Source organism: Micromys minutus (genome assembly GCF_963924665.1).
Source record: "Micromys minutus genome assembly, chromosome: 18".
In the NCBI taxonomy this organism is placed as follows: Eukaryota; Metazoa; Chordata; class Mammalia; order Rodentia; family Muridae; genus Micromys; species Micromys minutus.
In genome coordinates this window covers 1,036,739-1,049,910 of record NC_137953.1, presented here as the reverse complement: position 1 = coordinate 1,049,910, position 13,172 = coordinate 1,036,739, and the positions used below count along the sequence as shown (strand labels likewise).

The 13,172-nt window shown below is 45.9% G+C and overlaps 1 protein-coding gene across 2 annotated transcripts in view; it reads right to left on the bottom strand.

Moving 5' to 3' along the window:
• Nucleotides 1–1,911: 1,911 nt before the first annotated feature.
• The window catches only part of ARHGAP25 (Rho GTPase activating protein 25), a gene marked incomplete at its 5' end in the record, with an annotated part of 71,582 nt that continues 60,321 nt past the window's right edge, over nucleotides 1,912–13,172 (bottom strand). For both annotated transcript variants that reach the window (XM_080932450.1, XM_080932451.1), the window contains 6 exons: nucleotides 1,912–2,509; nucleotides 5,474–6,006; nucleotides 8,061–8,257; nucleotides 9,121–9,242; nucleotides 10,648–10,721; nucleotides 12,581–12,713. In XM_080932450.1, coding sequence (XP_080788576.1) covers nucleotides 2,296–2,509; nucleotides 5,474–6,006; nucleotides 8,061–8,257; nucleotides 9,121–9,242; nucleotides 10,648–10,721; nucleotides 12,581–12,713 — 1,273 coding nt within the window. In that variant the 3' untranslated portion in view covers nucleotides 1,912–2,295. The remainder of the gene's footprint in view (nucleotides 2,510–5,473; nucleotides 6,007–8,060; nucleotides 8,258–9,120; nucleotides 9,243–10,647; nucleotides 10,722–12,580; nucleotides 12,714–13,172) is intronic.

The following is a 13,172-nucleotide window of genomic DNA, read 5'->3' as shown; positions in this document are numbered from 1 at the left end:
CACTGATAGCTGCCCTTTGCTCAATTAGCTAGACCACAGCCCGCAAGCCATGCTGATAACCCTTCCTATCTACAGAGATCCATTCTGTAAGGTCCGTCACTCTAGAGACCCCTGACTAACATAGAAAGTAATGGCCACCCAGGCTCTCTCCAGACTCTTCATGTTGGCCCGTTTAAGACAGGCTTGGAGCAAGTGACCCATGTTGGGCTTGAGCTCATCTGGAGGGCCTTTCTCTTTCAGCTCTATCACTTTGTCAAAGACCATGGGAGACTGCAGTGTGTGGCCACTCTCACAGAACAGCATTGGTGCCGTAAAGCAAGGGAGAAAACTGCCTCCATTTGGTGGCGGGTCTCAGTTGTGACTGTGAGCTGAGGCCAGCTTTGTATTCTGGAAGTACTCCTCAGCTCCTGTCAGTGGGTTTCAGTCCACAACTAAGGTTTAGAAGGAAAGAATCCTCAAAAGATGCTAAGAATCTGAATTGAGGGTTGTAGGTCCCCCACCTCCCCTTTAAAAACACTGGTCAGTACATTTTATGTCTGCCTCAGGTTCCCAGTCTACTGACTGAACAGGCTGGATTAGATACACCCAGGAGTTAACCTGCTTCTGAGCTTAATCTTTTCCTGACTGGGGTACAAGTACCTGCAGCTAGACTCCTCAGCTTCCCTGTGTGCTACTTTCTGGACATTGCCCTGAAAATCTGAGCCATAATTCCCATCTCTGGCTGCAGGTAGATGCCAGCCGGGGTTGTCACAGCTGGCATTCCACCCTGAGCAACCCCGCCTCCTTATGTAATGTTTTTAAAAGCCAACCACTTTAGTTACAATATCAACCTCTGAGTGTTCCCCGGCTCCCCGGTGACCACATGACCTGGTCCTTGCTGGTATCTGCACAGGGAGCGGCAGAACTCGGATGTTTACCCAGTGTAATCACATGCATCTTCCCACGAACCCGTGGAGCCCAGCCAGCAGTTGCTGAGGCATTATCCTCTTTGTCCTCCTTCCTTATCAATCTCTAGCTGTCTCCTGAGTATCATTTCCCTGGGCGGAGCTTAAGGAAATATTCATCAAACAACCAAGTGAGTTTGTTCTTTGCATCCTAGTGTTGTGGGCTCTATACTGGGAATGTTACACTTGCTCTCTCCAGACCCCCGGCCTGCCCAAATCTTTACCAGGAAGAGATTGGTCAAAGGCAGGTGACATTAGCTATAACTGAGAAAACAGGTAATAGTGCCTGATTCCCCCTCTAAAGAGTCAATAAACTCATTTTCATTTTGGTGAAGTAAAATAACAATAACAGTTAATAATCTTGACTCCTCACCATACAAATCCACACCCCTAAAAGCGTCCCATAGCTGGAAACTTTTGCTCTCAGGCTTTCCAGACAAGTTTCCTCCACTGGAGGGTAATTCGGGTGGAACGCAAGCATAAACCCTGGTCACATAGCCATGTGCCATGAGAAAGATTCACCTGCTTCAGGCAAGAGGTGCCTTTAACTAATTCTTTTTTTCTTTGCTGTTGGTATGTATGTATGTATGTATGTATGTATGTATGTATGTATGTATTTGATGTGCATGGGTGTTTGCCTGCATATCTGTATGGGCAGTATATGTATATATGGTGCCCTTGTAGGGTGTCAGATTGCCTGAAACTGGAGGTACAGGTGTTTGTAAGCCACTGTGTGAATGCTGGGTCATCTGAAAGAGCAGCCAGTGTTCTCAGCCACTGAGCCAACTCTCCAAATCCCCTTTGGCTTCACAGATTGTTAATAGCCTTGCTTGGTTTTTGTTTTCTCTTTTCTTTATTTGACTATAATGTTCTCACCCATTTTTCTTTCATAAATATTATTTGATTCTGGTTCCAACAGTCCAGCCTCTCCAAGCAGCCCCAAGTTGGTTGGCACTGAAGAGCTAAGTATCCTTTTCTGCCCATGTTCCAGAGCTGACCAGAGCCATCTGACCAGGCAAGTCAGCCACACAGAAACCAAAGGACTGAGGCCTTGGCCTAGCTCTGGCCTGGGGTCCTGAGATGTCACACACCTTTAATGTCTCCTTTGGACCTGTTCATGCACTGGAAGATAGTTCACACTTCCCACAGTGGAATAATACAGTCCTCTGAGCACGCACACGGTTGCAAGTGTCCTGGCGAATTCCTGCACATTCTTATCTTCCGTTTATTTGCTGAGGATTGCAGCACATCCCCTCAGATACCCTGTCCATTTTAGGAGGTTGTCCTGCTTCCTGCTCATCAGGAGCATGAAGAAATAGAGTTGACTGTCCCTGCCACAAGACTCAGACCCTCAAGCATCAGTCTTTGTCTGGGGCTTCTCCATTGATTTCACAAACTCCTTGACTTCTTCTTCCAAGACCCTGTTCCTCTTCTCAACATCCTCCCGGGAGCGCTCCACATTTCGAAGGCTGATTTCCAGGGCCGCAAATTTCTTCCTCTCCCTCTCCAGTTCGTCACTGAGCCTCACCACCTTAGCCCAGACATCATAATTTTCCTTCTCTAGGCTGCAAGGAAGGAAAGCAAGGGACAGCAGAGTATTAATTCTAAACCTGTTCTTCACAGCCCTCCACCCGTGTTCATGACCTCTTGTTCATTTGCCTTTCTGAGGCACAAGGTGCCAGTTCAGCCATTGCCTCTTGTGTATGTTCTTCTTTCCAGGAGAAGACCTTACAGAAAGCCTCAATTCCCAAAGCACCCAGAATTCTCTTTAACACCCTGGTGACCCCTCCTGGGTAACTGTGTTTCATGTCAGTTTTATTGTATCATACACACCTTTAAGCAGACAAAATATTTGAAAGAAGAAGCTGTCTGTAATATTTCCACCTCATAGCACCTTGCGTTTTGCCTAGTTCAGCTAAAGCTGTGGACACTCCATATTCTAGGTTCTCAATATCTCTGCACACGGTGCCTCTCTACTCTGCTCCAGTGGGTAGACATCCTGGGCCAAAGCCCTTCCTAGCCAAGACCTTCCTGGGACCAAGATTCGGAAAAGCGAAGGGAAACATACTTTGAGGACCAGGGGTCCCACTATAATTCTAAATCCTGCTCAAGGTAGGCGAACTTTATGCTTCCTGAATTTTCACGACGTTCATTGCTACTGTCGAAGATTCTAATACAGCCCCAGATGCCCTCCCAAGCTATGTGGAACTAACTCTTAGGAATGAATGGACGCAGTCTATTATTCAAGCCTAAGGAGGAAATTTCTGATCTGTGGGTGCAATTCAAATTGTGTGATTGGAAACTTGCTTCAGAATTTCATCCTCTGGCATCCTCTGGGTGCTTGCCTTCCTCTCCAAGCTCATCCTGTGAATACTACTCCCCCTCCTCCCCAAGCTCATCCTGTGAATACTACTCCCCCTCCTCCCCAAGCTCATCCTGTGAATACTACTCCCCCTCCTCCCCAAGCTCATCCTGTGAATACTACTCCCCCTCCTCCCCAAGCTCGTCCTGTGAATACTACTCCCCCTCCTCCCCAAGCTCATCCTGTGAATACTACTCCCCCTCCTCCCCAAGCTCATCCTGTGAATACTACTCCCCCTCCTCCCCAAGCTCATCCTGTGAATACTACTCCCCCTCCTCCCCAAGCTCATCCTGTGAATACTACTCCCCCTCCTCCCCAAGCTCATCCTGTGAATACTACTCCCCCTCCTCCCCAAGCTCATCCTGTGAATACTACTCCCCCTCCTCCCCAAGCTCATCCTGTGATTATTACTCCCCCTTCTCCCCAAGCAGCCTTCCCACGATCATCAGCAGACATTTTCAACCGAGCCCATGCCTCAGGTTCTGTGTTCAAGGGCCATGGCTACCGCCATGTGGATTACTCCATCAGAGCAGAGATCACCCCGTCTGTCTTGCTTTTCCTACAGTACTTTCCCCCATTCTTCCAGAGCCTCACATTATAGATTCAGTCTTTCTCTCAGCCTCTCATTCCCTCCTGGCTTGGAGAAAGTGGGATGCTCCACTGAAATGCCTTGAGAACCGACTGGCCTGGGTTCAGGGTTCAAAACCCAGCACCGAACTAATCAGCTGTATGGCCTTCAAGAATGCTTTGATACTTTTGGAGCCCCTGATTCTTCTGATAAATGGGGTGCTTCCTATGTGAATTGAATCAGAAGGCATTGCCAAGATGCTAATTTCCCTGCCTCTGCCATGGATGGGCTAATGGGTGACTCAGAGACCCTGACTGGTATATTCAGGAAAAGCACACATCTCTATGGTGGTCAGTCCTTTTCCTGCTCCTCACTGACATTCAGGCACAATGAGAGCCTTTTCTGGGGCTGATTTGCTACCTGATAAGATGTCACAGAAGTCGTATAACTCCACAAATGGTTGATTTCAGGTTACCAGACAAAGAACATTTTGCTTGAGGGCTATCCATATGGAACAATGGATGGAGACTCACAATGGTCTTTCATTCTGGTACATAAATCTTAATAAAAGTATCCATAAATATGAAAGTCCATTATTCTCATTATGACAAGTTTCCTGTGTGTCAAGTTGGACAAAGTTGCCTCTTCAAGAAATAAATTGCCAGGGAAGAAATATGGGGAAGGGACCACAACAATGACAAACATGGTATGAGAATCCTAAAGGTGCTATAGTGGTGCACACACACCTAAGCAGTAACCATCAGCTAGTTAGCCGTAAGACCCACCCAGCAAGAGGGAAACCATGCCTGGTACAGAAGCCTAGCTAACTGCTGAGGGCTAATGTAGTCATGGATCTTGGAGGAAAACCTATAACCACTACTTTACTAAACCAGCATAGTCCCTAACAACAATCTAATGTGTCCTTACACCCACAGGTCAGAGTAATCTTCAACCCTCTTCAAGGAGCCTTCCCTCTTTGAATCGAAGACTATTACAGAAAACCACAACCAATCAGAATACAGAGTTGTGGGTCCTAACCCCAGTGGATACAACTACAGAACATTCCCACACCTAATGTTCAGGGAACATTGTGGAGGAAGGAGCGGAAAGATTGTTAAGAGCCAGACAATCAGGGAGTTTGCTGGGGGATCCTGTTTCCTCCCACTCAGAAGCTAAAGCCCTAAAGCCTCCCCAACATGGCTGCCCAAATGTAAACATGCCAAGATGAGTAGAGGAAAACTCACAAGACCTCAACCCTACACAAAGAACAACAGGTCAATTGTTCAGTACCAGATGGTCAGCCCTGAAAGCATACACCAATAGGGAGCATTAAGAAAACTTCCCAACTAAGTTACACATATTCATCCTTAAAGGTACATGGGCTTCATATTTACATTCCCATGGATCTCATCAGAAGCATAGGATTTTCACTAACTTACCTGTCTCATCTCTCTCCCCTGGTCCTTAATTAGGGTTGGCTGCTACAGATTGTTCTGTCCCCTGAAATATTTTATACTGTGACATTTTGGAAGGTGGGGACAGTATCCTTCCTTCTAAACACAGAAGTCAAGTGCACTTGGCCCTCTGCACATGACTTACTTTTTAATCTGTTCCTCATACATCTGCTTCTGGGTTTCTATTTCCTTTTGTAGGTGCTGAACCATCCTCTGCAAAGAATCAAGGTCATCCTCGCCAGAGTTCTTGTTTCCAGACTCCATTTCAGAGTCTGTGGTGATAAGGGCATCTCTCTTGGAGTCACTGGCAGGGGGAGAGAGTGCACCTGCTGGATTCCCTTGAGGCCCTGGTGGGGTGGGGACATTATCATAGGTAGAAGTCCTCTGGTCATTGGAAAGGTGGTGCAAGTCTTGAGACATAGTTCTCCGGTGCCCTTCTCCTGCCTTAGCCTCTGAAGATGAAGACCAGAACTCATTTTTAAAGATTTCCAGTTTGCTGCTAGTGGTGCCTTGGAATGCAGATGTCAGGAAACACTTCCGGTTGGGGAGTGTTTGAGTCCTTTTACGGGATTGCATCTTCCAGTCTCCCGCGTTTCCCCTGGAGGCTTTTCCACTGTCTTCCTGATGCTGGTCACCTGGCTGTGGTCCAGTGGGGCTGGTGGCATCAGGACTACTTGCCTGGAAAAGATAGCCATGGATGGTACATATGTTTTTTTGTTGTGTTTTGTTTTTTTCTTTTTCCCTGTGTGCCATGCTCCTAAAATAAGGATTAGAAATGGGGAAGGAAATGTTTCCTGGTCACACACCTGTGATATCTTCAGTATATCACCTCAGTTAATTTTCTGTGTGATAATTTGCCAAGTTAAGGATATTACAGTTAAGGGACTCTAGCCACTCAAGATCTGGAGAGGAAGCATGGACTAATGTCATTTTCTTGATTGGTGTGAAAAGTCCTAAGCTTGGATCCTTTCACGAACTTAGGAAGTTTTGTCAGCTGTGACTCAGAGCCCAAGACCCATAAGAGAAGTTCAGTAAACACTGAATGTATTTCCATGACCTCCAAAATTAAGAACAAAAACCACGCAAACATGCTGCTGCCAGTAGGCTAAGTGAAAGCCAAATAGCAACAGCAAGCTGGCAAATGCGTTACAATGTTTCACTTGTGTTACAATGTTTTACAGGCAGTAAAGGGCTCCTACTGCAGACTCCCTGTATTGTTCCAAGCTTTTGACAGAAAAGGAAAAGATCAATGATCGGGAAGAAATGCACAAGCACTTCAAGGGGAGATTCAATTTGCCAGAATCTAGAATCACTGCAGAAATGATCCTTGGGGTGTCTTCGAGGAATTTCTAGAGTAATGGAGGTGGGAAGACCCACCTTACCTGTGGACAGAGCCAATCCTGGACTGAAGAGAAAGGAGAATGGGAGCGGGGCAACAGTGTTCATCTCTCTGCTTCCTGACTGTGGATCTGCTGTAAGCCTCCTCTGCCACTGTAGACTGTAACCCCCAACCACACCCTGCCACGAACCTTTCCTTTCCTTACACTTCTCAGCCAATTCCTTTCTATAATTTTGTGCTTTTGAAACTCGAGGTTGTATATAAAACCAAATTGAGAAGAAAAAGAGAACAGAAAAGAAAACACTTTCCACATAAGATGGGCAAGTCAGGAATTGGGGTATCTTCTAGCTAATCCCATACTTCAGTTGGAACATGTGGTCCTTCAGTGGGAATAAGACCTGGGACATGAAGTCCTGCGCTGGAGTATGCTAGTGCTGATGCCTTGGTCAGCCTCTCTTGCCTCAGATTCTCAACCAAAGTAAATGGGTGACACATTGTCCCTTGGGGTTGGGGTATGGACTCCAGAGATGATCCCCTTTCTTTCTCAGCATAAATTGTTGTCCTGGCATTACAGGCCACTGTTAAAGGAGCAGCACCTTGGCTGTCAAGGACTGTGGGTGACTGACTAACGAAGCTTCAGTGACTTTACATCACAACTCAGTTTAGAACCATGTAAGATGCCTGTGGCCGTACAAAACCCATTTTAAACAAAACTACAACCACACAATTTATTGCCCGCCCCATCTTTAATGGCATCATAGGTATCTTTCTTGGTCAACTAGAAATTTGAATTTTATTACTTGGCCCCATTTTCTTTTAAATCAAGCTGCTATTAAAAAATCTACAGATTCTTTTAAAAAAAAATTTGTTCCCATAAATACATGAAAATATTTGACCTTAGTGAATTGTCGCCCTCTAACAGTCTACATGCTGGAGACTGCAGAGTCTGGTGACTCTGCGAACGTGAGCTCCAAGCCTTCTTTCTGTCCAAGCAAGGGGCTGACATTGCCGAGGCAGTTTATCAGGAAACGAGGAAGGTTACACAGACACATCCCTGCTCTGAGGAAGGAACCACGTTCATCATTAGCGGGACACCCATCTGTCCCTCTGGACTGCCCCTCAGAATGTTCAGCAGCTCTTACCCAAACATATGCAATCCTGTGTTTATTTTCTTTGTCAAACTTCCCTGGATTTTTGTCTTGGAGATGATTTTAGTAAAGACCCAAAGGGCCAGCCTATGGACAGTTCTCATACATGTCACTAGCCCAGGCTTTCCCAATGTATTCTGACAGGTCATTGCCAGCTCTACACATGGCCCCAGCATTACCCATGGCGCCTCAAACTATTGCCTCAGAATGACCAAACTAAAAGAGTCTGAGGGTCAGCATCTTACTGTGTTACTGAAGCTGTCTGTCCTAGAAAGTGGTGGGTCTTCAGTGGCATCCCATCCCACAGAGCTTCGGGGCACTGGAGCCTTCTTGGCATCATTTTTCTGGGCAGGGGGTGACAGTGGTACATCCTTAGACTTGGGGAAGAGGACTTCGTGGTCTCTGATCATCATGGTCATCACTCTTTGGATCTGAGGAGTCCCTGAAAGAAAGAAAGAAAGAGAGAGAGAGAGAGAAAGAGAGAGAGAGAGAGAGAGAGAGAGAGAGAGAGAGAGAGAGAGAGAGAGAGAGAGAGAAAAGATTTGCCATGCTGGTGGGCAGAGTTGGAGCCCAGAAGCACTTAAGGGTTGCCACTCACCAATATGGTATTTCCACATTGGCCTGAAAACCACAGGCTTTGTTTGCTCTACAAGTCTACCCCCTTTTAGTTGCTTGGGGTGGAATATTTTTAGTGAGAGGATGAACTAAAATAAAGATATATAAGGGGGTTAAGAAACAAGCCACTGAGGACACTTTCCAACCATGTTTCCTTGGATCAGATTTTATCAGACAATATTTGTAATAATAACAGGCCAAGGCAGAGGGGGAGAGGATGTCTTTCTCTTCTCCAGTGGTCCTCAATATGATCTGTCTTGCTCCTGAAGCAAATGGGTGTCAGGAACCCTTCCTTCCTACATTAGCATGCATGAGTCTTCTTGGCCAGAACCATTGTTTATTGAGCCAAGACAAAACCTCAGAAAGCCTTTCAGCCTAGCTTTACAGCAACCTTTTTTTGTGAAACCAGCTTGTAAAAAAACGAAACCCTGCTTGCTCTACTTGGCTAAGAGTATGTCAAAGTCATAAAAAGACTGGGAAACTCTAGTTAATTGGCTTGAGGTTAGACTGCTGTGCTCTGTGACCATCCAGCTGCTGACCTCATGGGGGCTGTTAATTAAGTCAGTAGAGGTAGGTGGGCAAGCTCCATAAGATGCAGATCAGCAAACAGACTCTAGGGGCAGTGTTCTCATTGTCACTCCCAGCAGGCAGCTCCCCCCCACCCACCCACCCAAGGATCAGCCTTAGTACCTCTCATGATCACAGCTGGGTCTTCAACCTTCGACCTGATGAGGTTCACTCCAATCACAGTGGCCAGGTTGTCTACACTCATCTTGTTGACGGCACAGTTCAGCTGGATTTCATGTAGAAATCTGTGGGAAATAGGAAATCCCATCTTAGACAATGGAAAATGCCGAGAGAGAGAGAGAGAGAGAGAGAGAGAGAGAGAGAGAGAGAGAGAGAGAGAGACAGACAGACAGACAGACAGACAGACAGACAGACAGACAGACACAGACAGACAGACAGACAGACAGACACAGACAGACAGACAACAGACACAGACAGACCCTGGACCCAGCGGTACATTTGTTGAATTCTAGCTCTGTCCCTGCCTGGAAGTTCACAAACCAAAAAGAGATGAGCAGCCATGGACTGTTCAGTTGCTGGGGGGATGAGTAGGCTGGAGGTGGAAAATCTCATAACGGGTTGCTTGGGAGGGAGAGGTTACTTTAAGAATTCAGATGGGTGATTTGCCTTTATCACTTGCTTCTCGGTTCCCATCCCATCCATGTCTCTAGCGAGGAGGCCTTAGACACAGAGAGCAAGTCCATGGCGCCTCCTCATTCTCACCCTCAGACTGGAGAATGAACGTCTCTTACTCCCAGCAGCTGCTCAGTTCTACCTTCACACATCAGAAGCCTGAAATACTTAGATTGGTTGGAAAAACAAAAATCAACTGAACAGACCAGTAAAGGAATTCTGGATATTTTCAAAAAGCATTTAAAAGTGGGTAGACTGAAATTCCATAAACCTTAGGTTATTTATAAAATTTATTTCATAAGAATTTTATTTACAAAAAAATGGGAGAAATAAAAATTATATGTTTAAATGATGAAAATTATGAGATTATGAGATAATTTATTTATGATAAAGGACATGCTTTTTGTGGGTATAAAACCATTCTCCTGCAGGTTCACTGGTGTATGAAAAGCTCCATCAGAAGATAAAACACCCAGGAGAAGGAAGGCATCACTGGACAAGGATTAGCACGTAGTGTTGGTCTTTATTTACAGTTCTAGTCTCTGTGTTCTCCAGAGTAAGTCAGAGTCATCTTTATAACTTGGAAATTACATCTCAGTATTTTTGAAAAAGGCAAAATTGAGGTGTGTGTGGGGTGAAGATGTCCACCACAGCAGATCTGGGGTGCTCCACCTGCAAGGTGTTGCCACATGGACCCCACACAGTAGGTTCTCAGAAAGGGCTTCAGGAAAATATAAATGGTGGCCTAGGATGAATGTCTCCAGGGTGCTGGTTTCAGGGATAACAGGTGTTTCAGGTTCTCTTGCATGACCTGGGACAGGCTGAAGGAGAGAGTACATGTATTCTGTGGGCAGGTTCTTAGGGCTCCTTATGAGCACTCTATCCCCATATATGCAAATAGAGTTGAGCTTCTACAGTTCTGGACCAAAATCTGTGACCTTCGAAAATGTCCTTTTCTAACTGGGTCTTCTTTTCTGGTATGACTGGAAACCCGTGGCTCTACACCTGGAGACTCACCTGCAGATGTAGCTCAGGAGGTTGTAGTTGTCACGGGGAAGGGTGGTAAGCTGTTTCACTAGCTCCTGCTGAGCCTGGAAGAGATTTTTGATACTGGTAAACAAACCTGCCTGCTTGTCAGCAGTGAGTGGAGAGGTACAACCGGTCTATCTGTATAGGAAGACACTTTGGTTGTCTCTCCTGTTCCCACAGTTTTGTGAGTTAAAGTATTTGGAAGTAACTATGTATTCTCAGGAAGTTGAAACCCAGACTGATCTTGAACTCCAGTGGTGAACTTCGACTTCTGATTCTCCTGCCTCTACTTCCGGAGTGTATGCTGCCACAGCAAGTCTGTGCTCATCAAAGAATCAGACCCAAGGCTCTTTACGTGCTAGGCAAGCACTCTACCAACTGAGACATAGTCCCAGTTAGCATATTTATTTGTACTGTGTGTTTAAAAAGTATTTGTAACAATGTCAACCACCCACTCCTGACCTCCTGACCTTGAGTTCTTTTAAGTTCTGACTATCTGATAACTGATACTCTCAATAATATTTTCAATGAATGAAATGCAACGATCCAACAAACAATTAAACCACAGTCAAATACCTCAGAACTGCCTTAGAATTAGTGAGCAAATGGCTTTGCTGAGAGCGTCTGGGAAGTGGGCCAGACTGGCCGTGCTGGAAGGCATACGCTGGGATGGGCAGCCCAAGTTCTACAGTGGCTATAGATTTCAGATGTGGCCATTCAAAGATCCTGTGTGCCAGGGACAGAAAAGACAGGACTCTTTGCTCTTGCTGACCACAGCTGCCTGCAGAGTCTATGGTCACCCTCTGATGGCAAATGGGATGACTTGTAGCATAACTCTTTTTAGGTGTTTTTCAAGTCTTATCATTCACAAAGGAGATCCAAAATGCCCCTGTAAATCAAGGGTTTTCATATCCTCTGTCCACCCTACAATACCCACAACTCAGGTACAGATGCCCACATCAGACTGTGCAGCCTAGTATGGTTGTTGGCTGAGTCACTGAGGCTCCCTTCTGATCTGTTCTCTTCCTGTCCTAGCTTTGAAAGGTGGATCAGTCTCTCGTGCCAGAATTTTTATGACCATGGCTCCCACCCGCAGTCAGACCAGGAAATTCCAATAACTATTTTCTCACTGGCCCAGGTGCCCTGTGACTCAGACTAAAATCACAAACACCAAAGAACAGAGAAGAAGCTGCTCCACTACAAAAATAAAAACCTAAAGTAGCAAATTAGTTTCATGTGCCTTCGCTCCTCCGAACAACCCTAGGCAATTCCAACAACTCGGTTGAGATTTGTGCTGTTCCTCACAGTAGCTAATAGCTGCGTGTTAACTATTTAAATATAAACAAAATCAGTGATTTGACTCTTTGGTATATTAGCCTTATTTTGTGGACATGATATCACCTGTGGCTAGAGGTTAGTGCACAGAACGTGATAAGAGAACACCGCTATGAAAATCCTATTGGCTTCCGCTCAGTCTCATAGAGTATGCACGAGGCAGTTATTCTTGGCTATCAACCCGACTGGGTTTAGAATGACCAGTGGATACATCTACAAGAGTGTTTGACTGCAGCAGAAAGGCCTTCATCTCTCTCTGATTCCTGACTGCAGATGCAGCGTGACCAGCAGCCTGTGCCCTGGCTGCTGCCATGCCTCCTCTACCACCGTGAACTGTACCCCGATGCCGAGCCTTCCTTATGTTGCTTCTGTATGGCATTTTGCCACGGCAATCGAGCAGTAACTGATACACTGCGTAATTTACCAAATGGCAGAATGGTAGTTAAGTCCCAGTCCTTAGTACTGTTTGACCGGTGAGAATGGCACCTTTGGCCTGCCGCAGCTGCTGTGGTATCAGTCTGATAAAACATCCTACCGAGGGGTGTGGCCCCCACTAAGTAAGGCAGTCAGCTAGAGAGACACCAACCTTCGCCTCATCTGCATTCATGAGCTGTCCACAGAGCAGGAACCCCTCATACTGGCTCCAAGGAACCACAGGCTCTGGCAGGTCTCGGAGGTAGAGCTTTAACAAAGAGGCCACCGTGTGCACATCTGTGTCCCTGAAAGAAAACATGCTCTACTTAGAGGACAGGGCCTCCCACCCACCCAAGGGACCACGGGTCAGCACGAACTAGAGAGGGACAAGTTACAAAGGACCAGAGTCTGGTAAAGTTGAATCAGCCCCAGACACCAGCTTCCAGGACAACTCTGACTCACTTCCCTGTGCTTCCACACAGCTACCTCAAAGGTAACACTAAGGTTCCCCTGTCATTACAGTATCTTTAGCTGCTTTGATCTTTTCTGCTTTCTTCAGACCACTGAGTATCTTACAAGTAGTGATGTCTAATTAGTCTCTGATTGTGTGTGTGTATATGTGTATGTGTATGTGTGTATATGTGTATGTATGTATGTGTGTATATGTGTATATGTATGTGTATGTATGTGTGTGTATGTGTATATGTGTATGTGTGTATATGTGTATGTATGTATGTGTGTATATGTGTGTATGTGTGTATATG